The sequence below is a fragment of the Neopsephotus bourkii genome, unplaced genomic scaffold, assembly GCF_033783945.1.
Source record: "Neopsephotus bourkii isolate Nb327-2 ecotype Australia unplaced genomic scaffold, CSIRO-AGI_Nbou_v1 NB_256, whole genome shotgun sequence".
Taxonomy (NCBI): domain Eukaryota; kingdom Metazoa; phylum Chordata; class Aves; order Psittaciformes; family Psittacidae; genus Neopsephotus; species Neopsephotus bourkii.
Window position 1 is genome coordinate 1,453,227 of NW_026900765.1, and position 22,693 is coordinate 1,475,919.

At 41.4% G+C, this 22,693-nt stretch overlaps 1 protein-coding gene across 2 annotated transcripts; it reads left to right on the forward strand.

Annotated features, from left to right (window-relative positions):
• Positions 1-14,323: 14,323 nt before the first annotated feature.
• PPIC (peptidylprolyl isomerase C) lies at positions 14,324-21,749 on the forward strand. Of its 2 annotated transcripts, none has more exons than XM_061346034.1 (5): positions 14,324-14,483; positions 17,688-17,801; positions 18,271-18,364; positions 19,980-20,164; positions 21,361-21,749. In XM_061346034.1, the coding sequence occupies exons 1-5, from the start codon at positions 14,376-14,378 to the stop codon at positions 21,487-21,489; spliced, it is 630 nt and encodes a 209-aa protein (XP_061202018.1). In that variant the 5' UTR covers positions 14,324-14,375; the 3' UTR covers positions 21,490-21,749. The 2 variants fall into 2 exon arrangements, with proteins under 2 accessions (XP_061202018.1, XP_061202019.1); XM_061346035.1 differs by lacking the exon at positions 14,324-14,483 and adding an exon at positions 14,563-14,816.
• Positions 21,750-22,693: the final 944 nt, after the last annotated feature.

Genomic DNA, 22,693 nt, shown 5'->3' on the forward strand with positions numbered 1-22,693 from the left:
GGGGGGATTTTTTTCTCACTTGTCAGGTTGATGGAAGGAAAGATGTGAAGGAAGAGATCTGTAAAAAAGTGAGTTCCCTAGAAGCCTGCAGTACCAATTAAATCGTAAGAATGCTAATGTTTAAAGAAGCCTGAACATTTTGGAACAGAGCAGTACATGGACTTTATCACTCTGATGTTTTAATGAGCAGAAAAATGCCACCAGAGTTTGCCAAGCCAAAATTTCTTTCTAAGAATACCATCAACACATCCCTAGATACAATCAGAGAAACATCTGCTCTGTTTCTACTCTGCTGCTTCTGCTACAAACCAGGGCTACATTTTAAGATACGTAAAAATTGACACAAAAATAAAGCAGATTCCAGGTAGCATTTGTGGGATTTGACCCAAATCCACCAAAGCCTATTTTGAACTGAAAAACAATAATGAATGTAAGGCTTTTAGGCCTCTAATGAGAATTATCTGTAACTTAATGGATGAAATAATATAAATGGGATTCTGTAATATGTTTCACGTTCCAAATCATTACTTTGTCAACCAAAATACTGTGAGATGTGCCATCCAAAACATTATGTAATTAACGTATGCTTCCAGACATAAAGAAAATATGGCATCCAGCAAAGTATAAGCAATTTAAAGACTGAAGAAATAACAAAAGTTTCAGTATGTTAAAATTATACTAAACATCTCAAAATCTAAGACACAATGTGAAGTCATATTTCTGAAAGCATTTCCCAGTAAAATGATACTAACACATCTGATCCTTGAGCTATTTATACCACTTTGCTCACAATCACAAATTTGATTCCTTTTTGTAAAATCCTAGAATGGTTTGGGTTGGAAGGGAACTTCAGAGGTCATCTAGTCCAATCCCCTTGCAATGAGCATGGATGTCTTCAGCTACATCAGGTTGCTCAGAGACCTGCTCTGCTAATTCAGACCAATTTAAATCTCCCAGACTGTTTCTACTTTTTTTTGACATGTTACACTGCTTAGTATCAATGGGTGATAAAACCAAAACCCCGTAAAACATTTAATGGCATTGTACTAAGAACACATACTTACAGTTAAGACTTAGCAGGTATTCACTGCTTCACAGGAAATACAGAGAACACAAATGGCAAGTAGAAGACATGTCATCAGCATCAGTTTCTGACAAATTAAATATAGAGAACTGACAGCAGTATGAGCAAATTGTCATTCCAGACAGTTGCATTTCCATGCATTATGTATATTCTATGCATTTTGTAAGAAGTTCTTGTTTTAAAATGCTTTGTGTAGTCTTCAGGGCTTAGGGGGGTTGCTGACACTTAAAACACTACTCATTTCCACTAGCTTAACACTGTGAGGTCTAAAAACAATACTGAAAAGTTCCCTAATGCCGAAAGCTCCCTTCCCACAACAGGAAGCTGAGTTTTCCACAAAGGGTTGAAAATCCCCAGCTTTTCATGTCAGGTCTCTTGGTTCCTCTTTCAATAATGGCAATTCAGTGTTGAGATCATTCAGGGAACTGTGAACATCTGACTTGGCAATGTAAAGGTGTATTGAGTCTCGCTGGGATAGCTAAGTTTCCTCATAGCATCCCTCACAGTGCAGCACTCTATATTTGTGGCTAGAACAGTGCGGACAGCACACAAGTGCTCTTGCTACTGCTGAGCAGTGCTTGCATAGTATAAGGGTTGTCTCTCCAACATCCTCATCCTCACGAAGTAGGCTGGGGGTGGGCAAGAGACTGAGGCCAGGACAGCTGACCCAAACTGACCAAAGGGATATTCCAGACCATCTGCTCAGCAATAAGCCTAAGGAGGAAGAAGGGAGGGCATTTGTTATTACAATGTTTGTCTTCCAGAGCAACTACTATGCATACTGGAGCCCTACTTCCCAGGAACTGGCTGGACACTGCCTACTTATGGGAAACAGAGAATAAATCTTTTTTTCCCCTTCACTTCTGTTTTTTTATTTATCAAACTGCCTTTATCTGGACCCACTATTTTTTTATTCATCTTATTTTCTCCCATCCTGCTGAGGAAGAGAGTGATAGAGCAGGGTGGAGGGCATGAGGTGTCCAGCCAAGGCCAACCCAACGCAAAAGGGTTCCACTGCTATCAGTGCAGCCCTCCAAAACTGAGAACCAGAATTATTTCCAAATTATCTAGAATTCCTTTATCAAAAATAACACACTTGTATTACCATTCATTACCAGCATTAAAAAACAAAAATAAAAACAAAACCAAAAACCAGTGAAAAATTGTAAGGGTGATTTCTGTAACAAGTTGCTGGACACAACATGTAGAATGTACGAAGCATTCCAGAGTAGGATTTTTATAAAACATATCACTTGGAATATGAAGAATCAACTTCAAATAAGATAACAGAGAGGAAAAGAAGATAGCATCAATGCTATTAATTTGAATGTTGACAATACCCATGCAAACACCAGTAATATGTTAATATATGCAGAATTATTGTATCATACTAGTCAAGATACTGCTTTTCATTTTCAAGTGCTAGAAACCATCTAACTTTCCTAGATATTGTGACACAGAAATTCTTAACGAGGATCACTGTACAGAAGTTTATAAATGACTGATTGTAACACTGTTCAAACAAAAGATACAAAGGGAAAAGCACCAACTATATATACTTGTCTGAGCACTTACTATCTTGTAAGCAGCACAAGTGGCCTTTTCTAGACTCTTACAAAATACTGGCAGAGCTCCTTTAGCTACTGCACAGGTTTAATTTGCAAAAATCCAGACGAAATTATTTCATATACATAAAGGATCATGGTATGCATTTCTCAGAAATTTGGTATCTAATTTGCAACATCTCCAGGAAGAATATTACAACTCCCGACAAAATATTTTCTTTACCACAGTATACATTTTCGTGTATTTCAGTATATAATGACCTGAAACATGCAACAAATAGGGTGGTATCTAAGTCGTGTTTGTAGGCAACTGCACATGCATAAGCATGAAATCTCTTTTGAAGCTAAAAAGAAATACGCAGATGAAGAACTGGCCCCAAATCTTTGTAGGTAGCTTAAGATAACTTTCTTATGTAATATAGTAAATTAATTCATCTTTTCAATAACACTGCATCTCACTGATTAGAAACCTACTAGATAGATGAGGTCCTTAATCAGACACTGTAATTAGCATGGGAATAACAATGCTGAACTTCAGAGACACTGAAATTATACACATCTGTTTTCTCTGGATCTTTTAAGCCGTACTTCCATGAAGCTAACTTTGTATGTCTGTCAGCATAGCAGGCTCCAGAGTGAGTTGAAGAGAGAAATATCATTTTTCCTCACCTTTCACTCACCTTGAAACAAGCCACCAACATATTTTTGTCCACTTAAAACCATTCTCAAAGCAGCCTTCTCCCTGGTTCAAGATAGTCAGTTTTTTTTCTAAAATGATCCCTTTTCATACATAAGCTCTCTAAACATCTGACTGCTTTCACTGTGACTTGTAAAGGAAAAAACTCTTGTCATTATCACTGTCTTCTTCAATGGTTGCAAGCCTCACTTTTTCTCTTGACTATTAACAATATTCTCTGGTATTTTGAAGGGGGAGACCAATCGCATGCACACGCATTCTCAATGATGAGTACGTTAGTTGTTTTCCAAGTGCTACTTACTGAGTTGCTATTTACCTCCTAAACTATTAGCAAACTTTCTCTATTTCACTCTATTTCCTTCTTCCCCCACCTTCTCCTTGTCAAAAATCCCCCAACAACTATATTAATAATAATGAAAAACCTCACAAGAGAAGAACAAAGCTGGATCAATTCTTCACCACACACACATGACAGGATGCTGCTTCACAACTCTTTCATTTTCTCATTTGCCTTTTTAATGAAGGAATTTCCCCCTCTTTTCCCTTAAGAGCCCAGAGCCACAGGCTGTATATCATGATTTGCACTTCTGGGCATTATCAGGCTAGAAGTATCAATCACTGGAACTTAGAGATACTGACAAAGGCATGCTTTTCAAACACTTATGTACTTACCTTTAGGTGTAATGGAAGAGAGACACAGACATAGTAGAGGGATATGCAAAAGTGTTTGGAGAACTAGAATCTTTATCATAGGTAATAATCAGAGAAAGAAAAAAACCAAACAAACAAAAACCCCAACCCCAGCACAATTTTAAGATGCTATGAAGTTTTATCTTTTTTAGCTAAGCTTTAGCTTTCGTGCCTTGAAAACAAATAAATCTGACTGTACACTTCCTTACAGCTAGACTTTACTGCTAGATCTTTTCACATAAGGAATCTCATGCAACTGCAGACATTATGAAAAACAGGACCCAAATGAATGACTGTGTTCTAAATGCTCACTGCAGTAAGATGTGCAATTACAAATAGTTCTGATATCCTGTAAACATATGTGCTCAAAGCAAAAAACAGTTCTCACTCCAGCTGCACTATTCTGAAAACACATTTCTGTATCATCTAAATAAATGCTTTGACCATTAGAGTGGAAACAGTGACACTTCAAATTGTGTTTGGATATAAAATCTAAAAAGCTTAAAAACTATTCACCAAAAGCAAGACACTTATCTGAAGCATAGGACACATTTATTTTGCATAAGTGCACCAGATGACAGGAGAAGTCTAAGCCATTTTACAAGTGATTTAATAGAAGTGACAGCACGTATACTCCATCTTTCTGAAATCACATAAAGACAATAAAACACGAACAAAACTCCCCATAAACCTCTTTCTTCATTATTCATGAAGGCCACGTATACTGACTTATAATTCGTTGACCTTGTTGGTTATTTTAACCATGGTCTCTTAGAATTATATGCAATTACAATGGCCCTGGTATTTCATAGCTTTTAACAATCTTATAATTCAGACAGTGTATAAGATGAAGTGGTGTAGTTTCATAGGCTTTATGGAATCAAAGTTTTGCTTTTAACATATGATGGTACTCTGCTAGTGATACATTAAAAACCTAAGACAAGTAATGTGGTGATGGCATTGTGAAACAATATGGAGAGACATCAGGCCTGGGAAATATGACACACTTTCAGTGACTCAAGTTTGAGAATCAAAAACCTATTTCAAAGTGAGGAAAAAAAAATAAAGGCACAGTTACAGCAGCCTTACAGAACACAGTGCTTACTCCAAGCTTTGTCTTGGCAGCTGTCAAGCAGTTAACATTGATGAAAGTGCCCATAGAACCATAAAGCATTATTATTACGCATTTCATGCCCAGAATTCTTTTTACCTGTATAACATGATATACTAGAGCAATTTGGAAATGAAATATTTCTGTATCATTACAATAAATCATAGCTTACTAAAACACCATAGTGCTGAAAGGAAGTGCTACAATTACTGCCAATGCTGGTACTACTAGAAATCAAAATCTGTCAAATGCTATATGTTTAATAAATCTTTCTTCTATACCCATCATTTTAAATTGTAAAGAACCCATCAGAAGCAATGAAACACATCATTACAGATACTATTACTTAAATTGAAGACTGTCAAACAGTAGTAAATTATTCTTTTAAAGGCTTAATTACTTCAGAAACAGCAAGTGCCAAAATAATGCACATGTGCTAGCTCTAAAACTCAAAATGTCCTGTGCACCATATTACAAACACAAGATAGTTTGAACATATTCTTTGAATGGGCTACGTAATTTTTGTCACAATAACCTCATGTCACTCGATCAATTTTAAAAAATGAAAAGAAGGAAGGCAAGGAATCACAAAATGTGCTTGTCTGTAACTTCTACTCATACTTAAGGATAAAAGTAATACTTCAAGTAAAAACTACACAGCCAGATGACGCCTGCTCCAATACTTGACCCATGTGGAAAGACTGAAAGAATTGATGTTTAGTCTATGGAAAAGAAAACTGGGGGGGGGGGGGGGAGAAATTACAAGAGTCTTCAAATCAGCTGTTCTGAAGAGGTGAATAAATTGTTCATGGCTTGGGAAGATGGAACCGGACAGAATGGTATTCTGCAGTAGACCCTCTGCAGTAGACCCTCTCCTGATTTTGCACTTTTTTTTTAATATAGAGAAACTGTTGCTGTGCAAAGCCACAGTGATTTCAGTGTAGTCTTCAGCAGACTGGAATCAGTTTGTCTGCGTAAAGAGACTGCAGAGACCTCCCAAATCTGCAAGACATTTATAATTAAAGCAAAAAAAAAAAAAATCATAACAGATATTTACATATTATTCCTTAGTTTTATTGTAAGGATTTCTGTCTTTCCACAGTTAGTATAAAGCCCACTGTTTGTCTGGTTTTTGTGTATTTTCAGTTTGATAGTCATGACATCAAATTTTTACAAAAAGAACATGTACTTATTTCAGGGTCAGGAAGAGATTTTCTGTGTAAAATTGAGTTTTCATTGAACATATTAAGTTTCTGCCTCTTCAAGATTTCCTCTTTAAACATTGTTTTATCTTCTTCCAGAAATTATTTAGCAGCATCAACAAAGTGCATAAACTTTCCAAGATAATGTAATCCAGATCCTGCCTCATGTTGCTGTTTTTAAACTTCTTCAGTGCTCATTTCATTCTTCCTGCCTCATACTGCCATCTTGTACATGGATGAAACATATTTACACTTCAGTAAACAGGGAAGCCATCCTTGCAAACACCATTTTTACTGATAGTGAAACGAAACTCTGGGACAGTATTGTTCAGCATACCTACACTCAATAGGCCTACCCACACTAGTAGGTAGTATACTAGTAGGTATATGTATACTAGTAAGTATACATATACTAGTAGGTAGCATACCTACACTGAATATTAAGGAGCATTAAATTCAGGAGTTGCCCAGGCAGACCATCTTTTCTTGTCTTTCCAGCACGTTGCTTGATCCTTTGCAGCTGATGATTTGAACCAGTGTAGTACTTTCACTGAACTGCTCTGAGAAAATACAGTCTCATCAGGCAGTATTTGCCTTCTTTCAGATTCAAGCTTAGAATTATCTATAGATCCACCTGTCGTGGTTTAAGGCCAGCCGGTAACTCAACCATGCAGGCGCTCGCTCACTACCCCCTTCTTCTTCCCCCCGCACCCAAAGGGATTGGGAGGAGGATTGAAAGAATGTAACTCCCAACGGGTTGAGATAAGAACAGTCCAGTAACTAAGGTATAACACAAACCACTGCTGCTACCACCAATAATAATAATGATAAGGGAAATAACAAGGGAAGAGATTACAATCGCTCACCACCTGCTGACCGATTCCCAGCTCGATCTGAGCAGTGATCTAGCGCTTCTGGGTAACTGCCCCCAGTTTATATACTGGGCATGATGAGCTGTGGTATGGACTACCTCTTCAGTTAGCTTGGGTCAGGTGTCCTGTCTCTGCTTCCTCCTGGCTTCCCCTCCCCCCTGGCAGAGCATGAGACTCAGAAAAGTCCTTGGTCAGAGTAAACATTACTTAGCAATAACTAAAAACATCAGTGTTATCAGCGTTGCTCCCAGGCTGAAAGTCAAAAACATAGCACTGCACCAGCTATTAAGGAGAAAAATGTCTGCTACTGCTAAAACCAGGACAGCATCCAGTCCTTACTCCATACCATTCACGTCATGCTCAGATTCCACATTTTTCAATATACCATCACTCTTGTCTCATATATACATATATATATACACACACACAAAGAGAGAGAGAGATCATTCCATAGCACATGGACCAATTCCTATGAAGCCGCTGGGTTCATCTGGATCATGATGTCGGGCTCCATCTCTTGTTAACAGCCTTTCAGCAGTGTTCGACTGTTGCCTGCTGATGACACTGTGGAACTCGTCTGGTCACTGCTGAGCTCATCTGGTTTTGTCGAAGTTCATTCTTTGTTGGAATGATGGCTGGAGGGAAGTCAGGGCCAGTCTCTGGTGACCTGAAGACATCTAGCTGGTGGGCTATAGAAGTGCTACATAGCAGGCAATAGTATACAAATGAGTTCATTGGCTGTTTTCCCCTAAAATCAAATCCCCTTGAGGTAATATCGGACTTCCCCATCTTCCCGCATTACCCACCAAGTATATCCAGGTCCCTGAGCAAAAGCAATCCCACAAGTGGGTTTGCCTTTACCTGAAGAAGGAATAATCCAGACTGTCTTCCCCAGCAAATTCTTTATGTTCACCCCAGGAACTTTGTCCCCTTCTACAGTATATAAAAGTTCTGAACGGGCTGGGCCAGCCCTGTTAGCAGATCCCCTAGTGTTGACCAACCAGGTGGCTTTTGGTAAGCATGTATCCCAATGTTTGAAAGTCCCACCACCCATGGCTCTCAGTGTAGTTTTTAACAGCCAATTGTACCTTTTGATTTTCCCAGAGGATGGTGCATGGTAGGGGATGTGATATACCCACTCAATGCCATGCTCTTTGGCCCAAGTATCTATAAGGTTGTTCCGGAAATGAGTCCCATTGTCTGACTCAGTTCTCTCTGGGGTGCCATGTTGCCACAATATCTGTTTCTCAAGGCCCAGGATAGTGTTCCAGGCAGTGGCGTGGGGCACAGCGTACGTTTCCAGACATCTGGTGGTTCCTTCCACCATGGTAAGCACATGGCACTTGCCTTGGCGCGTTGGTGGGAGTGTGATATAGTCAATCTATCTGCCAGGCCTCCCCATATTTGTACTTCAGCCATCATCATCCATACCAAAGAGGCTTTAACCATTTAGCTTGCTTAATTGCAGCACATGTTTCACATTCATGAATAACCTGGGCAATAGTGTCCATTGTTAAGTCCACCCCTCGATCGCAGGCCCATTTATATGTTGCATCTCTGCCCTCATGGCCTGAAGTGTCATGGGCCCACCGGGCCAAAAATAATTCACCCTTCTGTTGCCAATCAAAGTCCATCTGGGCCACTTCAATCTTAGCAGCTTTATCCACCTGTTGGTTGTTCTGTGTTCCTCAGTAGCCTGACTCTTGGGTACATGAGCATCTACATAGCATACCTTCACCACCAGGTTCTGCACACGGGCAGCAGTATCTTGACACAGTGCAGCAGCCCAGATGGGTTTACCTCTGTGTTGCCAGTTGCTCTGCTTCCATTGCTGTAACTACCCCCACAGGGCATTTGCCACCATCTATGAGTCAGTACAGAGATGAAGTACTGGCCATTTTTCTCGTTCAGCAATGTCCAAGGCTAGCTGGATGGCTTTCACCTAGGCAAACTGACTCAATTCACCCTCTCCTTCAGCAGGTTCTGCAACTTGTCGGGGACTCCATACAGCTGCCTAACATCTCTGATGCTTCCAAAGCACTGGAGGGGCCCAGTGGACTAGATATTTGCCCATACTGTCCCCCACACCTTGACACTCATGACTGTTCAGCCATGGGGAAAATCTCTTGCTGGTCCTCCTATATTGTTGTCTAACTCTAGACCAGACCCAAACCTGAACCTGCTTAACTTTCAAGATCAGACAAAATGGGCCATTCTCAGGGTGGTATGGCCAACGGGTAAAGCACTTTGTATGATTAACATGCTGGTCCCGATCACAATCAGCAGGCAGGTCTCAAGGGTTGCCAAAGGCCTTTCAAAACCTTCAGAACTCTCAAATGATGCTGTAAATGGTCTGGAGGGGTGGGGGGGGGGGGGGGGTGGGGGGGCAGGGCTTGAGTGTAAGGGAATGTCTCCTTCACAGGTTTACCACCAAGGAGAAACAAAAGATGTGTAATTGCAAAACACTTCCATTATATACCTCCCGAAGTACAGAGGTGATGACCACACTGTGAATGCAAGCCAGATCAGTTTCATGATCAATGAGTCTATTGTATTACAAGTCATTACCATAAAGTACAATGAAACAAGAACCTTAGCCCAGGCCCCATAGCCAATAAACACTAAACCAGCAAATACCGGCGGTAAGTAACGTATGACATGCTGGAACCCTGAGATCATGAACAACAACTTTGAAAGCCAATAAATCAGCATTTTCACGAGTGACTATTAATTCAAAACAATGAATGCTTATCACAAATTCTATTAGAACCACTCTGGTCAGATCTGTCATTATCTCAACCCTTTGAGCCCACGTTGGGCACCACAAAGAACTGTTGTGGTTTAAGCCCAGCCGGTAACTCAGAACCATGCAGGTGCTCACTTGCTCCCTCCCCTTCCTCCCCCTAATCCTGGAGGGATGGGGGAAGAGAATCAAAAGAATGTAGCTCCCACGGGTTGAGATAAGAACAGTCCAGTAACTAAGGTATAACACAAACCACTGCTGCTCTCACCAATAATAATAATGATAAGGGAAATAACAGGGGAAGAGATTACAATCACTCACCACCCACTGACCGATTCCCAGCCTGACCTGAGCTAGCCCTTCTGGGTGACTGCCCCCAGTTCATGTATTCAGCATGATGTGCTGTGGTATGGAATACCTCTTCAGTTAGTTTGGGTCAGGTGTCCTGTTTCTGCTTCCTCCTGGCTTCCCCTCCTCCCTGGCAGAGCATGAGACTCAGAAAGTCAAAGTATACATTACTGAGCAACAACTAAAAACATCAGTGTTACCAGTGTTGTTCCCAGGCTGAAAGTCAAAAACACAGCACTGCACCAGCTATTAAGGAGAAAAATGACTCCTACTGCTGAACCCAGGACACCACCTTTTCCCATATTTTTGTCAACATCCACCTTGTGACTCGCATACATCTGGAGTATCGAAAATGCTCTGTACCACTCACTGCAAACCTAAAAATATTACCTTCAGAGTGCTGAAGAATTTTAACATGTCCCCTTACATGCTCCAAGACAAACTTTTTTCCATTTTCATCACATCCCACAGTCTGTACCATTTCTTGTTTAGTGTAATTGTAATGCCTGAGCAGACAAATACTGAATAGGTAGATGTAACAAAGGTAGATTTGGATTTTTAACCATTGAAATTTATGTGATGAAGTAAATATGTGGGCTGCTGTGTGTATTTAGTTAAAGTTCCTAACTATTTTCTAACATATTTGTACAAGGTACAGTCTCTTCAAAATTTATACACAACTACTGCAACAAATTAGTATATTTTTTTGATTTTGTTGTATTTCTGCAGTAGATCGTAACTCCAGATCTAGTCCACCACCATTATTATGTGGTGATGTGATGCAAGGAAGGCAGCAGAATCATAATTTTAAATTATCCATACCTTATCAAACTGGCAGAGAAAAGAAACACTTAGATAACTCTGAGTAAACTCTCTTAGTCACATACTCATTGAAAGTGCACTGACATAACAAAGAATCTAGCAAAAGAGATAGTAAAGTTTTGGGCCTCCTTTGTTATTTAAATAAGAATGTGAGTTTGAATACAGCAACCACAGGATCACAGAAGTACTTTAACCACCTATACACACATGGACTAGTTTTGGTTCAGCACTAAGATGAATGGATCTAATTAGCTACAGGGAAAACCAGGCAAATGTCTTGAACCATGCCCTGAAGCCCCACAGCCACCAGTGTTGACACTGGCAGTAAAGCCTTCAGTTTTACAGAATGCCAACACATGGGCCAGAGTTAAGCCCTACATTAGTAAGTGCCAAAGTTAAGACCTACATTAGTCCAGGTGGTTCTTTGACAGATGACACAACTTCAGATGCTTTATACCTCTTAAAGAAAGGGCATCTGTTCATGTCAGCCACCAATTCAGCAAGATGATCATTCAGTGTTTCTGCTCACGTGCTATGTAGCATGGAATCAAGTAATCACACCACTCTCTGCTGTGCTTGGGAAATGAGTTCTTACTAAAGTGTCCCGATGAGAAATCTCACTGCACCTGGATGCACTAGTATAGGCAGCACATGGGGCAGAACAGAAAACAGCACAAAAGTGACATCCCTAACGAAAACCAGTCTATAATCAACCTATAGTCAAAGGTGTGAATTAGGGTATATCTGTGGTTCTTTTTAGTTTGGATCAGGAGTGCACTTTTGAAGCAGGTATTTCCAACACCCCCACTGTGCTTTGGCTCTCAGTGCAGAGGTCTCGCTACGCACAAACTAGATTCCTGTCAGATGAAACTAAACCAGAAGAAGTGTTCCAGAAGGATGCCCAGCACTTCAACTGCTAAGAGGTATCTGGTCAACCAGACAGGCCACCTGAAAGGCAGAGAAAACTGCTCGCAGCTTGGACAGGCATACTCTTTGCTGGGTAAAACCTGGATGGATGGCTGGCCCAAAGAGTAGTTAAATCCAGCTGGCAGCTGGTCACAAATGGTGTTCCCCAGGGCTCAATAGGGCCAGTTCTGTTTAATATCTTTAGCAGTGATTCAGAGGAGGTGATTGAGTGCACCCTCAGCAAATTTGCAGATGACACCATCCTGGCTGAAAGTGCTGAAGGATAGAAAGGCTCTGCAGAGGGATTTGGACAGGCTGGGTCAATGGGCTGTGGCCAGTGGTATGAGCTTTAACAAGGCAAAGTGTCAGGCCTGGAACTTGGACCACAAAACCCCCATGCAACACTACAGGCTGGGGGAAGAGTGGCTGGGAAGCTGTTTAGCAGAAAAGGACCTGGGAATGTTGGTAATCAGCTGGCTGAACACTAGCCAGCTTGCGCCCAGGCAGCCAAGAAGGCCAGCAGCATCCTGACTTTTATCAGTAATAGCACGGCCAGCAGGGCCAGGCCAGATCATCTCCCTGTTCTGAGCACTGGTGAGGCTGCACCTCGAATCCTGTGTTCAGTTCTGGGCCCCTCACTACAAGAGAGACACTGAGGTGGAGTGGGTCCAGAGAACAGCAATGGAACTGGTGAAGGGTCTGAAGCACAAATCTGATGAGGAATGGCTGAGGGAACTGGGGGTATTTAGTCTAGAGATGAGAAGGCTCAGGAGGAACCTTACCACTGTCTACAACTACCTGAAAGGAGAATGTAGAGGTGAGCATCACTGTCTCCTCAGAACTGCCAAGTGATAGGACAAGAGGAAAAGTCCTCAAGTTGTGCCAGGGAAGGTTTAGATTGGATATTAGAAAAAATTTCTTCATGGAACAGGTTGTCAAGCCTTGGAACAGGCTGACCAGGGAAGTGGTACAGTCACCATCCCTGGAAGTATTCAAAAGACATGTAGACAAGCACTTACTGACATAGTTTACTGGCAGATTTAGCAATGCTAGGTTAATGGCTGGACTTGATTTTCAGGATCTTTTCCAATCTAAATGATTCAACGATTTTGTAACTGTTGTATCTACTACTTGGTAGTGGAGGCACAGTCCCAACCTGAGAGGCTCAGCAGCAGTGACAATGTATGTGTGGCAGGGCAGAGCTTATTCTTCCTCAGGCATATGAGCTCTGGGCTGGCTTTGCAACAAGCATCAGACTCTGCGTAAGTGCACTGCCATACACCCATGAACATAGTGCTGCCGAGTTTAACACTGTGTTTGCATAAGCCATTGTCAGCTTCCTGCTTCGGTGTATCAGTATCTGATAAACATTTTTCTTTGATATGCTGGCACTTGTAAACCACAAATTCTACTACGCGTCACAAGCTGTATATTTTCTATTTGTATATTCTCTAATTAGTATATTTTCTAAGGTACCAACACCATTTAGTTCTGAATGCACATGATTCAAAGAGTACAGGCTGCACATCAGTGCCAAAGGTAAAGTAATTTCATAGACTGGGATCCCTTCTCTCTAACTTCGTAGGCAATGGGTTGGGAAAGACATTTGCATTTGACGAATTAATCTGGAGTAGCTCGTTCCTGCTCACAGCCGGGGCTGCTGATATGGGTGCCTGTCACCTCTACTGCTAACATAAGGAAATGAGTATTACAAAGGCCTTAGCGGGTCACGTTTCCACTCAGCACCTTAGTACCAGAGATGATCCAGTTCCAAGATGCCCTGAACATCTACTGTTTTGGCTACCTCACCAAAAAGCGGGCTCTTCGAGGAACACTCGAGTGCGGACAGCTGAAAGCCCAAAGCACAGCTTCTTAACCCCTCACAGGTAACTCCTGCTCCTACTCGGCGAGCCTGTGCCCCAGGAGACCACACTTCTTCCCGTTCCCCGCAAGGAGTGGGCACCGCGACATCTATAACCACCGCAAACACAGCCGCGGACCCGGGACTCACCCTGACAGCCCCACTACCCACCAGATATAGAGCCCGGCCTGGAGGACAGAAGGGCCTGAGGGTAGGCCGCTACACCACCCCCGCCAGCGCCCACATCAGCACATACAGCGGTCCCGACGTCCGCGCTGCGCGCAGGCCCTCCGCGCCTCGCCCCTTCACCCGCCCTCTACAAGGCCCGCACCGGGCGCAGCTCGGGGGGGTGACGGGGGGGTGACGGGTGGGTGACCCGTGGGTGACACCCCCCACCCCCCCCCCCCCCGCCACAAGGAGCGGGAGGAGCCGCCCGGCGGCGGGCGCAGGCGCCGCAGCTCTTGCTTCCGCGCCATGGCCCGCGGGGCACCAGCGGCGGTGCTTGGCGCTATCGCTTGCCTTTGCTTCCTGGCCCCGGCGGCCGAGAGCTTCAAGAAGAGAGGACCCAGCGTGACAGCCAAGGTGACTCTCGCCCGCTGCTGGGGCGGCTCCGCCGAAAGGAAAGTCGCCCAGGGCGCCGGCCTGAGGCGAACCGGGATGGGTGGGTCGGTCGTGAGGGGGGCCGCGGCGTCTCCTCAGCGGGCCCCGCAGTGGGTGGTTTTCCTGCCAGCTCCGCGCCTGTTGTCGGCGGGTTCTGGTGGGCTGCGGGCCGCCTCTCACTCACCCCGGCCCTGTAAGCGTAACGCTGGTCCCTCGCCGGCTCGCTGTTTCTCGGGCGGGATGCTGGGCGGGAGGGAGGCCCCTGCGCGTTGGGTCCGGGAAGGGCTTGGACAGATGTCTTCGCTGTCCCATTTTGTGTTTTGATTTGGGAGTTTCTTAACCGCTTGCTCCCTTTCTGTTGGCGTTGGCACACTGCAGACCTTGCATTAGCGGAGCCTGCCTCTGCCTCATAGAAACCGTAACTTCAAAAGTTAAACCTCCCGACTGCGGGGCCTCCACTGACTGCGGACTTGTAGTCCGTGGGTTTGATTCTTTTTTTGAGGGTAAGCCTCATAAGCTGTGGCCTCCGAATCATCTTCTGGCAATATAGTGCAGTTTAATTGTGCATAAAGTACTTACTTTTTCAGACCTTACGTCTGGGATTTCATTTTGTGCCCTTTCCTGATCCTTCTGCTGTGGGACACAGATAATTGGACCTGCTGATCTTCCTTGTGCAGGCCAGTCATAACTTTACTTAGCTCATCAAATCACTACAGTTCTCTGTTCCAATTTACATAGTTTTATTTAATCTCTCGTCATATAAAAGGTGTTCCAGATCTTTGGGCATCTGTGCTGCCCTTTATCTTCTTTAGATGGGTTTTTCCGTTCTGTGCCAGAGAAGATAGAATTACATAAAGCACTCAGGCTGTGAATGCATAGTACAAATGTACACGATACATAATTATGCGCATCTCTTGTCCTTACCCATGTCGAAGTATTACAAAAATTCAGTTTTCTTCTCTGATCTTCACAAGCCCAGAGCCAGACTTTTTATCAAACTGCTCATGGTGACTCCAGATGTCTTTTCTGAGTGGTAGCTGATTTAGGTTGGCTGTGTATTCCCTCTTCCATCGGCAGTATTTGGATTTATCGCGAGTTTGTTTTTTGTTTATTTGTTTATTGTGAGTATTACCTGGTCTGTAGGAATCAGGAAATCTTTGTTTCACAGTCAGTTTCTTCCTCCCAACCCTAAGTAATTGAGTACTCTTGGCCATTTTTTAATTTCATATACACCATCTTGTGCTAATTATACATTAATACATTGATGAGAACCAGCCACTCTTACTGGTGCACTCTTTTTTTCATTTCAGTCTTGAAATACTGCAAGTTGTAAATAAGATTGTATGTAAATATTGGTAAGACTGAAAATGTATAATATTTATTTTCTTTAAGACTTTTTGGCAAAGAATCTGGCCAAATGTTTTTTGATATTTAAGGCTGCGTTGACCAGCTCACTAGTGCCTGTATGCTTATTGACTTTTCAGAGAACTTGAGGAAATATGCTTAAGAGAACATGGCTTCTCTATGCAAAAAACAATACCTACGGCTACTGAGTATTTCCGTGTTTGATTTCCTTGTCAGAAATATGCACAGACATGTTCTGTGGTGCATTCTTTGGAAGCACATTGCTTTCTGAAAATCACCAGGCAGGTAGCACAGGTATGTGGCGTGCTAGGAGGAAGCCAGGAACTTACTGCTGTTCACAGAATTAGCTGGTCTTTTGGAAGTACTGGGTTTGTTGCTTAGGAGAGTAGCTTTGCCATGGGTGAAGCCTTCTGGTTGGGTTAGGTTTACAGTATGTGATGGACTTTACTCCATGTGGTCTGTGGAAGTGTTTAAGGTTATTGCTATCTGGGGTCACTGGCAGCTTCAGTTGCATTACTTACATATGGTTATATATTTCAGGCAGTCCTACTAGGAGAAAATTTCCAGGTAAAATAATGTGTGTTTATAGGCAGGCATTAGCCCTGACCTAGATAATCCTGGTGGCAAAATTTGGAGAGGTGTGTTTATGAAAATGTTAAAAAGTTGGTTAAAGTGAGCTGCTAAAACTTTGGGAGCCACACATCTAAGAATTTTATGTTATTTAGTGCCAAGGAAATGAATGAGGTGTATCAAAAGGAATTTTATTTTCTTTATAGTGCTTTTATAGAGTTAGCCAAAAAAGTTCAACAGTCAAAACCACATGGAAGATCAAGAAATGGTAGAAATGTTTAGTAGGAGAGCATGAAAGAGGCATTCACATTGAAGAGACTGTGGTCATTTATTATCATTACTGGACTAATTTCTTAGTGTTGCAGACAAGTAATATGTGGTTGAGCACCACAAGGAACAACAAATACCACATCATAGGAATACACATTGCTGTTTCCTAGAAGTTGTAATAGTCTTTATGTAACTTTTACAGAACCTCAAAATGTCTCTTTTCCTGACAGCTGTTTCTATTTTCAGTAATTTTTGGAACATTTTTTCACGTTCAAGTACCTATTCATATATCCTGAACTATGTTCAAACACTTTATAACTCATTCGCCTTTTTGAAGTTGCTTTCTAACATTTACATTCAAGCTTCTAGGCTTCAAGCTTCTTAGGTGAATAGTGTAGCCTGGTCCTTTCTCCATCAGGTTTGAATCCGTATTTAGGAAGGCAACTCCCTGCTTGAGCTGTAGGATTTTTTTCCTACTGTTTGTCAATTTAATGGCATTTAGGCTTTAGCCTGTACTTAATCACATACATAGTAATGCTTAGAACAGTGAAGGTTATGAGTGGATAGCAAACTGTCATTTGTGGGGATTGTCAGTTCTATACTTCCCTGTTATTGTTCACCACACTGGAGTTCTTTCCTACTTTCACGATTTGTCTTTTCTGTACAGCTTTAAAAACATGCATGTCAGGGAAAAGTCTTCTTGAACACTGCCTTCAAATGTGTGATACAGCAGTCTCACTGAGCCATTAGAAGCAGTAAGAAACAAAAAGTGAATTCACCAGTTCTCAAACATTTTCCTGCATAATCTGATTTTGATAGCTCTGGAAGTATTTTTCTCAAACAGCACACTCAGGAACTGAGAGTTACTATTAACATAGACCAGCCAGAAGCAGTTTCTTAATACCTTGTACTTTCAAAAGCTTGGCCTTATTGTTGTGCTCATGTTTGTATCACTTTTGTTCTATTCTCAAAAATGTTCAGGTGTTCTTTGACGTGAAGATTGGAGACAAAGATATTGGCAGAATTGTAATTGGATTGTTTGGAAAAGTTGTCCCAAAAACAGTGGAGAACTTCATTATGCTGGCAACTGGAGAAGTATGTTTGCAGTTTTCTTCCACTTAAGTGTACACAAGTTTGGATTGGGAAGCAAATATTTGTTTAATGCTGTTTCAGTTGTGAACTGTCAATCTTAATTCAGTGGAGCCTGTGCAACAGTGCCATTCCCAAGGCAGTGCACTGGTGTGGTGACTTCTCAGGTCCTTGTGGCTTGGTTCGCAAGATGTAATTATGAGATGCTGGATATTGCTACCTTAGACTGTACTTGCCATGCAGATCTGGCATGTAGTGGTAGGGTATCAGTCAAATAAAGGCAGTGGCTTTGATAACCTGCTTTGTGGCAAAGCAGTCAGCTACATTCACCTGCATCTCAGTTTAATGTTCTTGCCACTGTTTGTATCTGGTGGTGGTGTATTTGTGAAATCTGGTCGTTCACCCATATGTGTTTCCATGTGACTGTATAGAACTGGATGTTACATTAATTTAAATAATTATTTCATTTTCTTAGAGAGGATATGGATACAAAGGAAGTAAATTTCATCGTGTGATCAAAGACTTCATGATTCAAGGGGGAGACTTTACAGCTGGAGATGGATCAGGAGGTAACATGTTTCCTGTATTCCAGGTTCCCTTTCCTTTGAATCCCTGCTGAAATGATGGGCAAAACCATGTAATTCCCTCAGTTTTTCAGCTCATAAATAAAATAAATGAGAAAGAAAAAAAAAAAAGAAAAAAAGTTTTAGACCATCTAACACTTTTCCAGGCATCTTGAACATGAGCTGCAGTTATTTGAATTACTTGATTTTAAGTATGTGTAGAGCTTCATCTTCAGCTTTTACAGATAGCTCTTTTCTGTCTGTGACTTGTCTCCCATTCAAGAAGCATGTCTTTGTGTGGTGGGTTGGAGCCATGCAGCTAACTGAGCTGCTACTACAACATACTGTCTCCAAAAGATGGAAGTCTCCAGCCTTGCCCTGCCCTGGCTTTGGGACAGTGCTCCTCCCCTGAGGCACTCCCTGATTGCGTGTATACATGAACCAGTTCAAATCATCGAGCAGAAAACTAATGTGAGATGAAATAGTGTAGTCATATAGAGAGAAAGAAGGCAGGTAGGGAAGGAGCTCAGCCTGTTCTGTGGAAACTTCAGAAACATGCTATAGGAGGGAATTTCAAAATGGGTAGCAAAATTAGAAAATGAGGGTCATGCCCTCTCCCCTTTTTTCCCCATACTAACTCTAAACCCGTAAACTTGGCGATGGTGTGAATTCTGGATGTGTCCATCACTCATGAGCCTCCAGGAGAGCAGTTTTGTCCACCAAGGAGGGCAGTCCTGTCTCTTGCATTGTGGCTTCTGATCACTTCCTTTACACATGCACGCTTCATGTGCTAGGATTTGAACTGCCTGCACACAGTGTTAGTGATTTCCCCACTGGGACAGAACGGAAAACACACATTCCTTTTCCTTGCAGTGAACAATGGGCAAGGCTAAAATACAGAAGACACAGTTTTAGCATTAAAGGTAGGCAGTGTTTTTTGCCTACTAATACCATTTATTGGGATAGTAGCTGGTGTTGGGAGCAGTGTGACCACTGTGCTAGGCACTGTACAAATAAAGAATGAGACGGACTGCCTTCTCTTTTTGAAGTGATGGTGGTTAAAACATGACTCAAATGTTTTCTAAACGATCTTAGAAACATCAATATCTGTATGTAATATGGATGGTACAGATTCACAGCAAACCTTTTAGGCTAACTTCCATTTGATCTTCATATATTTCTAGACATGTCTAAAGTGTTTTCTTATTAGGAGGAAAGGTTGGGAAAGTAAAGATTAAAACTGCCACAAAACATGGCAACCCAATTTTTAGTGCCCATAGATACATAATTTAAATTTGTTAAATTAGGGTGAAGTACAGTTGTTCAGTGGTATATGTAAGAAGGACCTTTGAAGGTACTCAGCTTCCTTGTTAAATTCAAAGGATCATCAGCTTTAAATATTCTCTCCTTACATGCGATGTTTTACCTTACCTTTTTCTTTACACCAAAATGCTTTTAGTTGTGGAATCACTGACAATGGAACAATGATGTTGCTGTGTTTACTCAAACAATGAATCTTGAAGTCCTGAATATATACTTTGTTTTTCCCATTTTTGAACTAAAAGGTTTTGGTTTGGTTCGGATTTTTTTTTTAAAGTTTGTTTCTGATTTTGTGTCACAGGAAGAAGCATCTATGGGGAAAAATTTCCAGATGAGAACTTCAAGCTTAAACACTATGGAATTGGGTGGGTTAGCATGGCTAATTCTGGTCCAGACACCAATGGATCCCAGTTCTTCATCAGTGTGACAAAGCCTTCCTGGTTAGATGGAAAACATGTAGTGTTTGGCAAAGTCCTTGATGGAATGGTAAGCTAAAAGTAGTGGCAAGATTATCCAAGAAAATCTGGACAAGTTCTGCCATGTTTTATTTGCGTTAGTGTAATTTACACCAGTGTGGTTCAGAACAGTTGAATGTTATCTAGTATGTACATAGTAGAAAACAATTGTGAAGAGCCTGAAGCTGGATGATTTGGAAGTACAAATGGTGACTGCAGAACTGGAAACTTGAATTATGCCTCTGGCTTTCACAGCTTTTGTTTAGGCCACTAACCACTGAAATCAACACTGACATCTTTGCAGATTACAAATGCAGAAGGTTCAGGTTCCCCTGTCGCTAATGCTGTTAGCCATGAAATAATTGTATTTCTACAAGCTAAAGTCTACTTCTGTAGCATGTATTAGTTAAGGATGACACTTTCACCGTTAGGGTTTTTACAATCATGTGAATGTAAAGTATAAAGATCTGTTTAAAAAAGAAAAAAAATCTAGCCCATTCCCTCCAGCTCTGCACAGCTGCAAAACTGATCAAACGCCAAATAGAATTTAAATTGAAAAATGGTACTTCCAGCTGATTGTACTCACAGTAGTCTGGTTTTCCTTTTAAGTCATTCTGTTCCATCTGTGTTTTGGAATGAATGGGGGAAACCTGAAGTGCTGCACTGACCAGTTTTTGAGGGGTTTGAAAACCTCATCAGAACACTTGCCCCTGCTTCCACATTCATAATGAATTTGATTCTCATGAGATACAGTAGTAGCTGAAAATTTTTGAGGAGCAGCTCAGACTAATTTTTAGTTTAGATTAATGCATCAGATTTCTCGAAGCCCAGTTGTGCTGTTACAATTAGAAAAACAAGCACTTCTCATCCTTTACGATCTTTGGATTACACTTTTTGATCACAGGCTACAGACAGACCCTTGAATGTGCTAGGGTCGGCCAGCTGAAAGGATATTTTGAGTTGCCCCTTCATAATATTTTTGTTGGGTTAAGGTTTTTATGGAAGGGCAAACAACCTTCCTTCTGTAAGCTGTGTTTGGGTTGTATAGTGGCATGACTGTTTATGTGGGGAAAAAAAAGGCATGTCAAGAACGCAGCTGGGTAAAGGTCTTTAAAGTTGCTTTGTATGTAGTAATGCTTGGAGCACTTAGTTGTTCATGTGGTCCCAGTCTTGAGCCACTGCAGTTTCCTTGGATAAACTGAACTCTCTCCTCTTTTGTATTAACAGTCTGTGGTACACTCGATAGAACTCCAGCAGACAGATGAACACGACCGGCCCCTTCAAGACTGTGTGATTGTGAACAGTGGAAAAATAGCTGTAAAAGAGCCATTTGTAGTTGAAGTAGGTGACTGGTGAGACCAACAGTCAGAATGGAAAGTAAAACTTGCCACTTTCTTTTTAAGGCTTGTTTTTGACTGATCTCCACCATCCTATTGAGTTTTCTCGTCAAAATACATCAGGCTGTATTTAGATAGTACTTATTATTTGCCAGACACATAAAAGATACAAGCATTTCTGTAACTATTTTAAGGAGCTGTCACTCCTTGAAGTTCAAGACATATCTCACTAAATTGCAGAAAAAGTCTTTAATGAAAAATTTTAGATGCATTTTTATTTTTTCAAGGTCTGAAGTACAGTTGTCATTTTTGGAAATTTTTGCAATATTTCCAGCTTTTCAATTGAATATATTATTTTCTGTAACACTATCAGCATTTTTAAAAATGAAAAAAAAAAAAAAATGTTGTTTGAATAAATAAACTTTTATTTCAAATAAATACTTGAATGAACTTTTTCTATACCCTTTCCATCTGTGCCTCTGGCCTCTTTTATCACCCTATTTGATCCTGCAAAGTGTGTATGAGGTGCTGCTTCTCAGGAAATGAGGTGGTAAGATTAGAGCAGGGATGGTAAATTTCTCTACTTTCATACTCCAGTATGTCAGAATCCCTTCTTTCTAAAAAGCAACAGTATTCATGTGCCATCCTGTAATCAAGAAAGAGCAGCTCTGTCTACTGTTAAGTAGGATAATCACTTAGAAACTCATTAAAACAGAAGAGTCCTTGCTTTTACAATGGTAAATTTCTCTACTTTCATACTCCAGTATGTCAGAATCCCTTCTTTCTAAAAAGCAACAGTATTCATGTGCCATCCTGTAATCAAGAAAGAGCAGCTCTGTCTACTGTTAAGTAGGATAATCACTTAGAAACTCATTAAAACAGAAGAGTCCTTGCTTTACAGCACAGTGAATTTTGTAACTCCTAGCTAAAGTTAGTTACGATAAGTGCTGCTTTTTTGCAGTTTTGCTCTATGTCAGAGGTGCAACTTCAGGTTCACTGTTTTTGTAATGCTTCTGAGTAACTCAAGTTGACAGCTTAACTGGTAGCTTTGAAACAAAATCAGCATAAGGTAACTACTTAGACACCTGAGTTTGTTAGGTTCTTTAATGAGAGAGATGTGGATTTTTTCTTGAGTTTCCAGTGTTTCAAAACTCAGGCTACAAGAACCGATGCCAAGATCTGAAGGAAGATGCACCCACCTGCAGTTTACAGTACACCGCTTA

Bases quoted from the DNA above. Each gene is read 5' to 3' on its own strand.
- PPIC (XM_061346034.1), top strand. From the start codon at position 14,376: ATGGCCCGCGGGGCACCAGCGGCGGTGCTTGGCGCTATCGCTTGCCTT. The intron at 18,365-19,979 runs GTAACATGTTTC...TTTGTGTCACAG, and splicing joins AGCTGGAGATGGATCAGGAG to GAAGAAGCATCTATGGGGAA. The intron at 20,165-21,360 runs GTAAGCTAAAAG...TTGTATTAACAG, and splicing joins GCAAAGTCCTTGATGGAATG to TCTGTGGTACACTCGATAGA.